Here is a 16,221-nt window from a genome sequence, read left to right as displayed (position 1 = left end):
AAACTATATTTCAATTTAAAAAAAACACAAATATTTTTTATTGCACTAGAGATTGAATAATTGGAAAAACAATATAATTTACTTAATTATGTAAAAAAAATATTATTCATTGTTCCTCTGAAGCTAAACTTAGTGAGACATTAAGTGTATATTATTAGTGTAGTATTTTATATTAATTTAGTATTTTTATAAAGTAAAAAACTAACATAAATTTATACAAACATATTATTTATATATTACTATATATATATAAAACTTTTTGTGTTATATTTAATATATATTAATTTTATATTTTACATATATATATATATATTTACAAGTATTTGTAATATTATATTAATTTTTTTTTTAAATACAATTAGCAGTAAATAAAAAAAAACTATAACCGTTGTTAAATATGTACCCAAAACACAACATTCCCGTCAACAACAACTGTCTACCCATGGATGCTATAAATTATGGCCACAGCAATCATCAGCCGCCGCCACCACCACCGACGGCACCAATAAATACCGCTAATAATAATAATAATAATGTTGTAGCAATACTAACATTGCCAATTAATTTAAAGCCTATATATGAACTAGGCTTACCATCTATGGATAATATTATATGTTATAACGATTTTATAATATCATATAATAAAAAAAACAAGATCACCAAATTGGTCGTTAGAATATTTGACTAAATATTCATTTAACAAAACTATTGATACGAAAATAAATTTTAAAAATAAAAAAAATTATTTTTCACCAAGATATTTCAAATATTGAACAAAAATGGCTATCGTCTAACAATGACTATCGTAATAGCGGCCTGAGTCGTGGTCATTTAGCAGCGGCTAGTTTTTTATAAATACAATATATAAATAGCTATTATCAAACTTATGCTTTAACAAATTGTTGTCCACAAGTCATTGAATTTAATCAGGGTCTATGGAAACAATTGGAAAATTATACAAGACAATGTGTTCAACATTATGAAAGCGTACGGGTTTGTACGGGACCATTGTATTTGCCGGAGCATAATAATAATAATAATAATAATAATAATAATAATAATAATAATAATAATAATAATAATAATAATAAAAATAATAATAATAATAATAATAATAATAATAAAAATAATAATAATAATAATAATAAAAATAATAATAATAATAATATCAACTATAATGTTATTGGCAAAAATCAAGTTGCAGTACCAACACACTTTTTCAAAGTACTGCTTAAGGAAACAAAATATGATAAATATGAAATGGACAGTTTTATCATGTCAAATAACAATTTAATTGATAAAAAACTGACCATCAATGATTTTAAATTTAACATTGATTATTTAGAACAAATATCTGGTTGGCAATTTTATAGAAACTTAAATTAAAATAAAAACCCAAAAATGTTACAAATGATAATAAATTAATATTTTATAAATTTTAATTAAATTTTTAAATAATGTTATTTAAAATTATATATTTTATTAATTAAATTTTATATATATATATATAGTATTTTATTGTAATGTTTTTAATTTAATATCTATATTTTATATATCTAATGTTATTTAAATAATTTTTATATTGAAAATGATTTATAAGAAATAAAACTAAAATTACTTTTCTCATTATTTGCTAATATGACATTAATAAAGATAAGTATTATAAAATAATAGTAAAACTAATAATTATAATAATAATTTTATAATTTAGACTAATTGCAGATAAAACTATTTTTTATATCAATACATTCAATTTTAGTCATAAATTTTAATAAAATGTTAAATAAATAGATTTATCAATAACAAAAATATTAGAGATTTATAACTATAATAAATATTTTCATAGATTTTTTTTAATAATATGATTTGATGTAATTTTTAAGATTTAATTATAATATTATTTTTTTAAATAAATCTAAAATAAACTTTTAATTTTATTAAATATAATTAACTTTCATGAGATGAAATTAATAATAATAATAATAATAAATATAAAACAGTTAAATAGTTATTAATAATTTATAAGATTTTTTGTTTGTTTAGTATATTTTATTTTTTTTAAATATTAGTATTATTATTAAAAATATTTGTATTCATTATTATAATAATTTGTATTTATTATATAATTATAATATAATTTATACTAAAAATATATCAGAAATATAATTAATTTGTAAATTTATTAATTTATATTATAATTAATAATAATGTATTGAAATTTGATATATTTAAAAATTAAAATAAATGATAAAAAATACAATAACTTAATAACTTATATTTAAAATATTTTAGTAAATTTTTATCTAATAGTGTTTAACTTTATATTTATTGTTTGTTAAAAACTATAATTATAAACTATAATCATTATTTAGTACTACTGTATAATCTAATAAAAAAATTATTTTACTATATTTAATATTTACTTTAAAAACGTAAAAATATTATTAATTATAATATTTTAATTAAATATTTAGTGAAATATTTATTTAATTATATGTAAATTAAAATAAACATTTTTTTAATTTAATTAAAAACATTTTTTTTTTAAGTTATTGGTAATGACATTTTTCAATTTATTATAATTTTCTATTTTATTCCTATTAAAATTTGATTTTTTTAATATATGATATGATATTATATTATATTATATTATATAAAATAATAATAATAAATTTTTTACTAATTGGTAAATAAACAGTATTATAAAAAAAGCGTGTGAAAATAAAAGCAATAAAAATATAAATGTATATATTATTGGATAAAGTTTTTTAATTATGATAATATGATAACATATTATTATTATTATATAAAGGATTTTAATAGATAAGTATAGAAAATGAAATTATATAACACTTTATATATATATAACAATTATAAATATTATAAAATAATAAATACATAATTTATTAATAATAAAAAATAATACATTTTTGCTTTAGTAGTGACACTAATGTAGATTTTTTTTTAAAAAAAAACTCAAGTTTTTTTTATTGAAAATTATAGTAATTTTTGCTTTATTTTTTGTTTTTTTTTTGTTTTTGTTTTTTAAATTAACAGTATTTAACAATTGTTTGTTTCTGTATTTAAAAAAAAAATCATATTTAACTACTGTATTGTAAAGTCGCTATTATAAAGTTATCAATGATTTTTTAGAATTTGATTTTTTTTTTAATAAATAAAATACTTTTCAGTTAATAAAAATGATTTTTTAAAATTAATGTATTATTTTTAGTAATTTTCATTAATTGTAAATTTTTTTTCCGATCGTTTTGTTTTTTGAATTTTATTTTATCTGTAATTAATTAATTTTGTTGTTGTTGTTGTTGAAAGTTATGAAATAATTATAAATTTATTTTTTACCGATACTTAATATTAATCAGATTATTAATACTATTACCGATAAATTATAATTGATTACCCGGGGGGTAGTTATTATACAATATATTAATTAGTCCGACACAGGGATTTATTAATTTTTTTAAAAATTATTATTATTTATTAATTATTACAGTATTAATCAAAATTAAATCAATCAATTGTACAATAGGTTTGTGTCGTTTTTTATGTTTGTTTGTTAAAAATTTTCGTATATAAATTTTTTTTTTAAATATACCGGTAATTGTAAAACAAAAATTATAAATGATAATTACCGGTAATTTACAATCAGATATACTGTATTTTTTATTAGTCTAAATAATATTATATTTATATAATAATAATAATAATACAAATTATTTATTAATAAATACAAATATTTAATAATAATATAAAAAACAAACAAAAAAATTAAATAAAACACGTTTAGTATTAAACAAACAAAAAAATCTAATGAGTTATTAATAACTTTTTTTTTTGTTTTGTTTTATTATTATTATTATCATCTCAACTGATCCCTCAACTCATCTCATCGCATCAGTTGTTGTCTCTCTTCCAGAACTTAGTACCCGAACCGCGTAGACCCGAACCCTTGCCTTTACCACCGCCAGTAATATTCGACCGTTTAATCTTTTCAAAGTTTAGAGCGGCTTCTCGATGGTCGCGCGGCGACGAATTAACCAAATCGGTAGTCATCGGATCGTCCATATCGGCACCGCCGCCGCCGCCAGACGAAGACGACGATTTGATTGTCTTCTTAATAGTGGACACCTGTTGGTCCAATTGTTGTCGTTGTTTATGATTATCCTCTTTCAGCCGATTGGCGTTCAGAATCTGTTGTTCAATATTACGCAATACATTGTCACAGTTTCGGCACCATTCGGCCAGTATGTTGGCCACTACTTTCAGATCGTCGCCGCGGCGTATATCGCGTCCGATTGTCTGTTCGACTTCCAGCCGATTGTTCAGTTGATCCATTTTGCCGGTAACAACACCCGCATAGATAACATCGATAATCAGGTCTTCGAGTTCGCGCAGGTTTTTCATATCGAGTTCTTCGAGTAGTCGGCCGTACGGAATGTGTTTGGATTTCGTGGCCATCGATACGATTGTCAAATGACGCAACTTTTGGCGCATCTGAGCCGATAGTTCGGGCAATGTCTGAACATTGGCTAAATAGTCCGAGTATTGGCCGAATGCAAACAAAACGAGTAGATCGTAGTAGGGTTTATGATCGCAATTGTTGGCCAGATCGCCGATGTTGGGTATGTCTAGAAATTCGCCGAATACGTAGATATGTGGCGACTCGACCACCTGTCGGATCAGTTCGACAGCCGACAGGCCTTTGCATGTTTTGGCCAGAATCAGAAACTGCTCCATCGCTGCCGAACCGGTACCACCACTGCTGGCGCCGCCGCCACCACTGCCTAAATCAGTACCGACGGCGACGGCTGCGGCGACTCCACTGCCGTTAGCGACAGTATTGGCGACAACCGACGGGACGGTAGCCGTTGTTGTTGTTGTTGTTGTCATTACCGTTGCCGCGGCGGCCGCCGGCGGCGCGCTGTCCGTAATCATTGACTCCATGAGAGTGAGAGAGAGAGAGAGTATTGGTGGCCACACAACACAAAATTATTCGGCAAACTATTTGTTGTTTGAGACCCGAAACACACAAAACAATTAATTAATTAATTAATTGTTTTTTTATTTAATTACTATTTAATAAACAATTAGTAAATAAAACGTGAGTTTTATTATTGAAATAAAAAATACAATAAATAAATAATTTAATTGCAATTCACTGTCAATACAGTACTGTAGTGTCAATGTGTTTGAGTACAGTACAGACTACATATAATATACAATAAACTAATATTAATTATATAATAAATATTAAACATTTTATTTTAATTCAATTATTTTTTTAAAAAATAATAATTACATATACTTTTATTTATTAAAGTTTTTTTTTGAATAAATTTAATTAAATTTTAGTTTTGTTGTAAATATTTTTTTTTTAAGTACAGTTACTAAACTGTATGTATTATTTTGTTGTCGTCTCTATTGTGTGTTTGACTGACTGTAGAGACCTCTAGGAGTTTATTTTATATTCAATAAAAATATATAATATTTTATACAAATTGATAACATTTCAAACACACATATGTTAGCCATTGATTCTATGAATATATTTATTTAATAATATAATTTAAACTGTACTTATTATGTATTAATATGTTGACGTGTATAGGAACGCGTACAATGTCTGACATATGTGTGATTTCAATAGACATATACACTGTAGTTATACAGTGTGTGTGTGTGTGTGTATAATATATAAGGGATTAATACATAGTTTCAACTAAAAAAAAAACGATTAAAAACATATATAAAGTTATTAATTGTTTATTTATTTTTATTGATAATAAATAAATCGTTATTATCTCTCTTTCTTTCTCTCTCTCTCTCTTACTATTGATTTGAATTGATATGAAAAAACATACGATTTATTAGACACACACACACACTATAGCAGTAAATATTCCCGGATTATTATCCGAATAATTCCCGCTGCAGTTTTCCCGGACGGGATTAGTTCGGGATTTTTTTTTTAAGTAAAACTAAAACATAAGTATATAAAATATTGTTTATTAATTAATCAATTTTAATTAATTAATTAATCATATATACTGCATGTGCTATTATAATAAAAAATATCATTTTTTTGTGTGGAAAAAATATTCAACAATTATTATTATATATTTTCAAATATATTAATAATTTTATTTAGTTGATAAAAATATATGATATTTATTATTATTGTAATTTAAACAAAAAAAATATTTTTTTGTTTTTTGAAAATTCATATATAAATATTTTAAGCATTTTCGATAAATATTTGTTTTACTGTATTTAAACATTTTACAATATAATAGTAATTTAAAAAATTATTTTATTTCTACATTAAATTTATAATATTATAATATTATTATTTTTTTTAATACATTATTATTAAACACGTATTGTCAACTGTATGTTAAATGTGAGCATGCTAAATAATATACTAATAAATTTTATATTGATAAACCATTAAAACATACACATACACATACACATACACATACACATACACATACACATACACATACACATACACATACACATACACATACACATACACATACACATACACATACACATACACATACACATACACATACACATACACATACACATACACATACACATACACATACACATACACATACACATACACATACACATACACATACACATACACATACACATACACATACACATACACATACACATACACATACACATACACATACACATACACATACACATACACATACACATACACATACACATACACATACACATACACATTTACATACATACATATACACACATACATATACACACACATACATACATACAATACATATACATTTGTAATTAAGTTGCATCTAATGTATATAATAGCCATAGGGGTTGCATAGTATGTATACAATATATTTTTTTCATATTATACACGTCTAGTTTGTTGTACACTACCATACACTGTACATACATTTAATATACATATACAGTACAATCAATGTATTAATATTATCATATGTACAGTGTGTGTAAAAGTATACATACACATAAATTTTTTTTTTCAATGTTCAATGTACACACAGTTTTAATAAATAATAATAATAATTTAGCAATCACATATTTGTTTAATTAATAATAATAATAATAATAATGATAATAGTATTAAATTAAATACATATATGATATATGCATTTATTATTATTATTATCAATCATATAGTTTGCATTGACTCTAATCATAGATAATAATAATATATTAATTAATTAATTAATTGAAACAATTGATTGATTGATTGAAACGATCAATGGATTCATAACACTATAGAGAGTGAGGCCATTGACCGACAACTATAACAAACCGATAATTGTGTGGACACAACACAACACAATCAGCCGATAAAATATTTTACCGATTCATTGATCAACAGATTGATTCGGGTGTCCACTCTCTATCTCAGTGCATACCTATCCAATCGATCGGTAAGTTAGTGGTCAGTCAACACAACAAACACTGCCCGACGCCGCTATCAGTTTGTTTGTTTGTCACCCCCGACGAGGACTACCTTACGGCCCCGTAAATGGCAGTCATGTTGTCGGCAATATGCGAAAAACTATCGGACAGAAAACTGTTGCGTCTATCGCAACACAAGTATTCGGCTTCCGGGTCGACACTATTGGATCCGCTGATGCAACCGTTTTGGCGATGGTTTGTCGATCGTGTTGTACCCATATGGTGGTCACCGAATGCTATGACATTGGTCGGACTGGCCAGCAATATTGTTACCGCTTGTATATTAGTACACTATAGTCCCGATGCCAAACAGGGCGTAAGTCTTAATCAATCAATCAAATAGCCTAACAGTTATTATCGCTAACCTCTCTCTCTTTCTACCGATTGACTGACCACTCCGCCCGTGAATAGATACCGTGGTGGCCGCTACTGTTTTGCGCTATCGGCTTATTTGTCTATCAGACACTTGATGCCTGCGATGGCAAACAAGCTAGACGTACAAAAACGTCCACTTGTTTGGGAGAGCTTTTCGATCACGGCTGCGATGCCGTGTCCACCAGTCAGTGACCAAAATTCAATCCAATCATTATTTTTTAACCCATCCATCAATCAAATCTGATCCCAAACTAACTGTTTGTTTGTTATTATTGTTCACACATACACACAGTATTTGTCTCGTTATCCGTTTGTCTGGCCGTAGATTTAGGCCATTTACCGGCACTGATGGTTATGCTACAGGTAATGGCCGTCGCCCTGTTCTATATGGCCCACTGGCAAACCTATGTTACCGGTGAGCTAAGGTTTGCCAAATTTGATGTTACCGAAGCCCAGATGACCATCATTATCATATTATTGGTATCATCAATGTTTGGCACATCTATCTGGACCTATGAGGTACGGTATCCATGATCTTATGATTGGATATATCTTTCTAATCAATTTTAATTTGAATGAGTGGTTAATATTGTTTTGATTTATACATATAATTTATTTAATTTATTGAATAATAATAATTTACGGTAATTATTAATTATCACCAAAAAAAACAACATTACACACAATAAGATTGTTCCGTCAATTGGTCTCGACTTAAGATATATAGTAATGTTCATAACGGCCTTCAATGCCGTCATCATTGGCTGCAGATATTTCAATGCAATCCTAACGCAAGGTATCGGCAAAAATGGTTCATCAGTTGCTGTAAGTTGAGAGTTGTAGTCGTCTTCACACAAAACCACACACAGACACACACACACATACACGACAATACCCTACCGGTGCTATCCATCGGCGGGAAACTCCTATTGCCATTATAACAAATTGCACGCATCTATATATCACCATATAATTTGATTCCATCATCATTAGCATCATATGTTTGAATGGTATTTAAAATTAATGGTTATCTTATTATTTGGTATAAAAAACCGGTGCATGACTTGGACGGGGAGGAGGAACGGGTGGTTGACTTTTTTAAAAAAAAAATAATGCAATAATTTGTGATTAATTATAAAAACTATTGGATTTATATGATATAATTTTTATTTTTGGTGATTGGTTTTTTATTTAAAAATTATCTAATATTTATTACCTACTGTAATACCTCTAATTTGATTGTTGTTTGTTTCATATATTTTATTTTTAATTTTAATTTTTCGGTGACGGTATACAAATACTAAACTAAACACTACTACTACCAGATCCCATGGCTAATGCATGTTAAGCTTCAAATGATTCCCACATTTTTCTCGCTATGCAATGAATGTCTTATATTTGCCACGAATGCCAAAATTATATTTACGGGAGGGGTGGGCAAAAACGGCTCAACTGTTGCCGTAAGTTTTATTTTTTTTGTTGGTGCCATCAATTTAATCTAACTGTCCTAGATTTATAACATTTCACATAACAAAACAATTTTCAACAACAAAAATACAATATTAATATTTTTTTTAAATAATTTATTTTATCATATTTTTGTATTTGCTATCCGTATGGCATATTCACTACCCATACATCGATACAATGAAATTTTTTTAGGACACATCAATATTATCACCGTTTATACCGATATTTTTGGCGGTAGTATCGGCACTGACCATCTATTTTAAGTCACCGTCGACAGTGTTTGAGGATCACATTGCTCTCTATTTGATAACATTTGGTTTGGTTACTGCCAAGATTACCTGCAAATTAGTGGTATAACTATTATTATTATTTTTTCGTAGTGGGTGGGGTGGGTTGGGGTTGTATCACTGATATTGTCTCTAAAATTATGTGTTTTTTTTTTTGGTTATCCATTGTCTACAAAAAGGTGGCACAAATGAGCAAAAGTGAGATAACCAAATTGGATACCGTTTTTATTGGTCCATTGCTACTGTTTCTGAATCAATACTTTAATGAGACAATCGATGAATATATACTCCTATGGATTGCTTATGTAAGTGTATAAGCAGTTTATCGGTACTGTGTATTAGTGTACCGGTGCAGACACACTAATAATAATAGATTTTTTTTTTTGATTTACCGGTTAATAAAAAAATTAACATTTTTTTTAAATTATATTTTTTTCTTTCGGCTAGTTTTACACAATACTAGACTTTTTGTACTACTCGTACAGTACGTGCACACAGATTGCCACTTACCTGAAAATACGTGTCCTATCCATACAATATGATCGCAACAACAAACTGATGACCCATTCGCGCCAGAATTCGCTGTCAAATACGCCGTCACAGACATCGGAGACGTCGACAAATGGTAGGGATGGCCGGGGGAGCCGGCCCTACAACTTAAGACATGAGAAACGCTAGGATTTTCTCTATATTATCTTTATCTATCTTTCTCTCTCTCTAACCCTCCCTCTCAATCTCCATCCTCTCTCTCTCTCTCTCTCTTTCCCATAAAAAATATATATATTTGAATGAAATTTTTTTTATGAAACCCTAGTCTTTTATTTTTTAATTATTATTATTATTGTTAATAATTAGAGACCCAATGCATTCGGCAGATTGAATGCAATGATAATGAATATATGATAATATAAAATATGATTTTTTTCTCGTCTATCACTTACTACTACTACTACTACTACTAAAAGTAATAATAATTTTGGAGAAAAACAAACAAAAACCAAATGAATTTTTTTTTGTAAAATCATTTTGTTTTGTTTTTTAATTTTTGAAAAACAAATAACTGTTTGTTGAATATTATTATTATTATATTTATCTATTGATTAATATATATATATATTTAAATTATATATATACTAATAACTTTGACATTCATTATAATTAAATAAATTAAGATAATAGATATCATTTTATTATAATTATTATATTATTATAGCCTACCTGTAATTTTAGTCAACAATTAATTTTTACTTATGATAATAATAATTATAATTATTATGTAAAGTTGTTATTTATAAATATTATAATATAAAAAATGCAATTTATTGGGCAAACAACCAATTGATTTACTCATATGTTTAGGTTTTTTATATATATATATATATATATATATCAATTAGACTTTAAATTTATTATTATAATTATTAAGAAATAACATATTTATATTTATATAACAAATAAATATATATATATTTATATTTTTGTTTTCATTATTTGTAACTGTTATGTTGGGAAAACTTTTATCAATTTATTAATTAATTATTATTTAGTAAATTATTAATAATAATAATAATATTTATAAGTTGTTATTAAAAAAAAATTTATTTCTATAAATTGTTTATTAATTTCTCTAAACTTTAATTATATCATATTATTATTATTATTATTGTAAATATTTATTGATTTTATACAAAAAAAACTTAATTATAAATTAATTAAATATTTCTTTAAATATTTTTTTCTCGTTTATTTGAATTTTTAAAAATTTAATGATTAAGGTATTGAAACAAAATATATTCATTTAAAAAAAATAAATAATATTTTTAAAAAAAATTCTTAATTTAAATGAGTTGTTTTATATACACTATATATTGTCAAAAAAAATTATTATTAAATTTTAACTTTTATTAAGTTTTTGTTTTTATATTTTCTAAAATTTATTTAATATTATATTTATTATATATATAATATCTGAATGTTGTGCCAAATTGTGTCCTAATTTTTGTGTTTTTTTTCTTTCTTTTTTTTTGGATTATCTTTCTTTCACCGAAAATCAAACGACACTTTTCAATATTATTATTAATTTAGATGAGAAACCATTGAAACGTGAGTTCGAGTCCCTACTAATGGAAAGCGATTCCGAGGAATCAAGAATTGAAAACAATTGAAAACACAAAAAAAAACAATTTGTTTTATAATTTTATTTATATATATATATATATATATATATATATTTTACGTTTAGTTTTGTGTCTATATATATGTATGTATGTGTGTGTGTGTGTGTGTGTTTGGAAATCATCAACAAAAATATTTTTACTCATTAATTAAATTATTATTATTATAAGTATTATTTATTATTATTTTACAACATTTGTATGATTTTTTTTTTGAAAAAAATGTATATAGAATTTAATAGTTATTATATTGTTTTTTTTTGAGTTTAATTTATCATATTTATCACATGAATAGGTTTATTAGTATTATATACTGTATATATATATATATATATATATACTCTAATAATATTATATTATAATATAATTTTTTTTTTTTAAAAAAGATTATAAATTATGTGTTATTGAAATTTGTTATTTAAATATTTCAACTAAAAATATTTAAATTATTTTTATTATTTAACACAAAAATGTTAGTAACATTTTTTTCGTTGTTGTTTAAATATATCTAAGAGAGAGAGAGAGAGAGAGAGAGAGAGAGAGAGAGAAAATAATTTTAATGAAAACACAAAAACATATTTATTTATGATATTATTTAACTTTGCAATTAAAATTTAGTAACAAAATAATTAACATTTATTTTTTTGAAATTAATAATTATGATTACACTGTGATAACATTTATTAAACATTTAAATGTGCCTTAATTTTTATCTCAAATAATAATCTTAATTTTTTTCATCTAAATAATGTATTTCTATATATTTACAAACAAACAAAATATGATTGGTATTTAATTTATGCATTTTTATTATCTAAAAAAAAAATTATGAACATATTGTGAGCTTATTTTTTTATTACTTAATTTAATATTTAATAATTAAATGATTTTTTTAATTATAAATAATAAATATTATTATTATTACAAAAATATCAAAAATTGTGAAATCAAATGTGAGTCACTTTGATATTTAATATCCTTTTTTTTAATAAAAATAAAAATTATTTGTAATTTTAATTATATTTTTTTTTTAAAAATATTTATTTAAAACAACACACACATACACACAATAATTAATATTTAATTTGTGTCAAAAATTCAAATAATAATAAAATTATAAAAAAATATCTGATATTTTCAATTGAAATTTTTTGTTTTTTTTTTGTTTAAAAAGTTAGTAATTTTATTAAATATTTCGCAAATATTAACTAAAAAAAATTAAAATCAATTAAATTATATATATATATAAAAATGGCTAATAAATCAATTACTAGACTTCAACTAATCAACTATTTGTTGGCATTTTTTACTGGTCTATACTTTACAAGTTACGTACTATCGGTACAGTATATTAGCCAACCGGTTGACCACTACTGTCGGCCACCGGCTTCGGTACCCAGTGGCCAATGGTCGCCAAAAGAGTGGAAAAATTCTGGTATACCCTATTGGGATCAGGTACCAGTTGGACTAAGATATCGGCGGCATATTGCGGCCAATACACACTCGCATTGTCACCAATATATGGCTAATTATACTACCGATGGCCAACACCACCAACACAATCATCAACAAAAAATTGTTGTCGACTATTCAATCGGTGCCATCACTTGGTGTCAAAATGGCTGGTATTTTTCAGATCATAAATCGTCAATCATTTATCAGGTAATCAATCAATAAAATAATTAATTAATAAAAAACTAAACAAACAAACAAAAAATAATGATAATTTCAAAATTAAAAATTATTGAATAATTTAACAATAATTATATAATATTAGTAATAATTATATTTATTTTTCAAATAAAAAAAATCAGTTACAATTGATATGCGATAATCAATGGATACTTAATTGGCTGCCATTGATAACAAGCATCGGATTTCTAGTGTCGGCAGTGTTTCTATGTTTTTCGGAGATAAACTATTTGCTAATAATATTGATAGTATCGGGCGTACTGATGGTCGGCACCAATTTGTCAGCTACACTGGCCACCGATATCGGTATCTTTATGGGTTTAATATTTACGGCAACAGTTAGTTTTGGTATCAATTTTTATCTGATTGTACTAATGATGGCTAAGCTTAAACTCAGTGATGATGATGATAATGATGATGATGATGATGATGATTGTGATAATCATCATTATCATCATCAGTCCAACAATAAGTTTGTCTATCTATCGGCAATATTGGGATCAATTGCTGGTAAATGGTTGAACTTATATTTCATATCCATTATCAATAACTGGAAGATTATACAGATATTTAATAGTTTTTCATTTTTGCCACTACTATGTTTGGGGTAATATTTTTTTGTTTGTTTAAATAATTTTTTTAAGATATTAATTAATATTTATTTTTTTTTTAAATATTAGATTTGTTTTATTTAAATTATATGTCATCGATTTGAACGATACTATCATTACTACTACTACTACTACTAATAATAATGTAAATTATATTATCAATGATAATGATGATAATGATGTCGATGATCATAATGATAATAATAATAATAATGAGACAACAATTAAATCAAAACAATCATTATTATTAAGCGATTATACATTAACTAAACTAAATAATCAATTATTTATGTATGTTATCTCTCTTTCTCTCTCTCTCTCTCTCTCTCTTTCTCTCTCTCTCTTTCTCTCTCTTTCTCTCTCTTTCTCTCTCTCTCTCTCTCTCTCTCTCTCTAACTAAATATAATTAATTTTATTATTATATATATATATATATATTTGTAGATTACTATTGACATCATTTATATTTTTTGGTGAAGAATATTCCCAATACTTGAAACTTGATATCAATTCAAACGGTCATTATTATGACTATTCGTTTATTATAATTCAAGCCATCGTTGCGATTGTGATTTATTTAATTATTATTCATAATAATAATACAATTGATTTCAATATTAATAATTATAATCTAAAAGTTTCATCAAAATCTATTATATTTATGGCATTTATTATTATAACAATCAGTACATTATGTTTATCATTGTCTGGTAAGTACTGTATTTATTAATAATGTATAACAAAGTAATATTTAATATACAATATATATATTAATATATCAATAATTTATTAAAATTATCTTAAAATAAGATAATTTAATATATTTATTAATTATTGTAATGTTAATACAATTTATTATTATTATTATTATTTATGAATATTATTTTATTAGAAAAATGTATTATTAATTTTATATTTATTAATATCATCTAATATTATCATATCTATTATCATGTTTTTAATTTAATTTAATTATTTTGTTGTTATTACTTATATCCAGAAATATTTGAATCCATAAAATATATTAGCAATGGTTTGTTTGGCAAAATTGTTTGCCAATTGATTAGGATCTCGGTTTCAATAGTTTTCTATACAAATATTTGCATAATTTTCAAATTTATATCAATGAGATCAACAAAATTCAATATCTTATTAATCAATATTATTATCCTATCGTATGGTTTGTCGCCATTCATATGCAAAATTGTAATTAATTATTTTTATAGTTATTTTTTTTTAATAATAATAATAATATATTTTATTTATAATATTTTCAAATTTTAAATACTAATAATTATTATTATTATTTTCTAGAGTGAAATTAACCAATGGCTGTTAAATATGACATTTTCAATAATGTCTATCATAGCAATTATTTTGATTATAGTAGACATATTTAAAAATAATACAATTAATAATAATAATAATAATAATAAAATTATCGAAATTGATGATGATTATGATAATAAAAATAATAATAATTGTATTGATATTGTAGGCAAAATTATTATTGTTTAGCTATGTCAAATATGTTTTTTGTTGTCAAAATTAACTTGTATAACTTTTTAAACAAATTTAATTAAATTATAATATTAGTTATTAAAAAAATAAACTATATTTATAATTAATACTGTTTATTTTTTCATGCACTTTTTTACAATATATTAAATATATTTAAAATTATATATTTAAAAAAATTAAATTTAAAAAAAACTTACAATAAGCGCTTACTAAATAAATTTACATTTATAAAAAAATATAATAACTTATTAAAAACATAATTTTGACTATCATTTAATATTTTTAAATAGATAATCATTATTATTAATAATTTATGTTGTTTTTTAATCAATATATTATTCAATTATATTTTTTTGTTTGTTTAAAAACTTTAGTTTATATATATTGCAAGTTTTTATTTTGTAAATTTGTGTTTTGCGTAAATTTTAGGAAAAAAAATAATTTTTTAAATGATTTAACATTTATTTAGTTATTAGATCATAATATTATTTTACAATTTTTATAAGTTAGAAATTAATAATTAGTAATTGCTATATTTTTTTATGAATTATCATTATCAAAATATTAATAAATATATTTTCT

The 16,221-nt window shown here is 24.0% G+C and overlaps 2 protein-coding genes and 1 pseudogene across 3 annotated transcripts; 2 read left to right on the top strand and 1 right to left on the bottom strand.

Annotated features, from left to right (window-relative positions):
- The first annotated feature begins 397 nt into the window (after positions 1 to 397).
- LOC128962385 (endonuclease G, mitochondrial-like) lies at positions 398 to 1,381 on the top strand (annotated as a pseudogene).
- Positions 1,382 to 3,863: 2,482 nt separating this feature from the next.
- On the bottom strand, positions 3,864 to 5,169 carry LOC128961819 (COP9 signalosome complex subunit 7b-like). Its single transcript, XM_054308105.1, has one exon. The coding sequence runs from the start codon at positions 4,960 to 4,962 to the stop codon at positions 3,913 to 3,915; it is 1,050 nt and encodes a 349-aa protein (XP_054164080.1). The 5' UTR covers positions 4,963 to 5,169; the 3' UTR covers positions 3,864 to 3,912.
- A 2,107-nt stretch (positions 5,170 to 7,276) lies between these two features.
- On the top strand, positions 7,277 to 10,602 carry LOC128961787 (cholinephosphotransferase 1-like). Of its 2 annotated transcripts, none has more exons than XM_054308069.1 (7): positions 7,277 to 7,825; positions 7,921 to 8,068; positions 8,177 to 8,403; positions 8,575 to 8,709; positions 9,547 to 9,705; positions 9,821 to 9,946; positions 10,089 to 10,602. In XM_054308069.1, exons 1-7 carry the CDS (start codon positions 7,577 to 7,579, stop codon positions 10,317 to 10,319), a joined length of 1,275 nt encoding a protein of 424 aa, XP_054164044.1. In that variant the 5' UTR covers positions 7,277 to 7,576; the 3' UTR covers positions 10,320 to 10,602. The 2 variants fall into 2 exon arrangements, with proteins under 2 accessions (XP_054164044.1, XP_054164037.1); XM_054308062.1 differs by lacking the exon at positions 8,575 to 8,709 and adding an exon at positions 9,210 to 9,344 and having other exon boundaries at positions 10,089 to 10,599.
- Positions 10,603 to 16,221: the final 5,619 nt, after the last annotated feature.

This window comes from Oppia nitens, unplaced genomic scaffold, assembly GCF_028296485.1.
Source record: "Oppia nitens isolate AA-2021 unplaced genomic scaffold, nextdenovo-longstitch-racon4-pilon3 scaffold14_pilon_pilon_pilon, whole genome shotgun sequence".
Taxonomy (NCBI): domain Eukaryota; kingdom Metazoa; phylum Arthropoda; class Arachnida; order Sarcoptiformes; family Oppiidae; genus Oppia; species Oppia nitens.
The sequence above is the reverse complement of the archived record's forward strand: the minus strand, read 5'-3'. Positions and strand labels throughout refer to the sequence as shown.

Coding starts and splice junctions, on each gene's coding strand:
- LOC128961787 (XM_054308069.1), top strand. CDS start 7,577: ATGGCAGTCATGTTGTCGGCAATATGCGAAAAACTATCGGACAGAAAA. Junction 8,069..8,176: donor CTGCGATGCCGTGTCCACCA/GTCAGTGACCAA, acceptor ACATACACACAG/TATTTGTCTCGTTATCCGTT. Junction 9,947..10,088: donor TACTCCTATGGATTGCTTAT/GTAAGTGTATAA, acceptor TCTTTCGGCTAG/TTTTACACAATACTAGACTT.
- LOC128961819 (XM_054308105.1), bottom strand. CDS start 4,962: ATGGAGTCAATGATTACGGACAGCGCGCCGCCGGCGGCCGCCGCGGCA.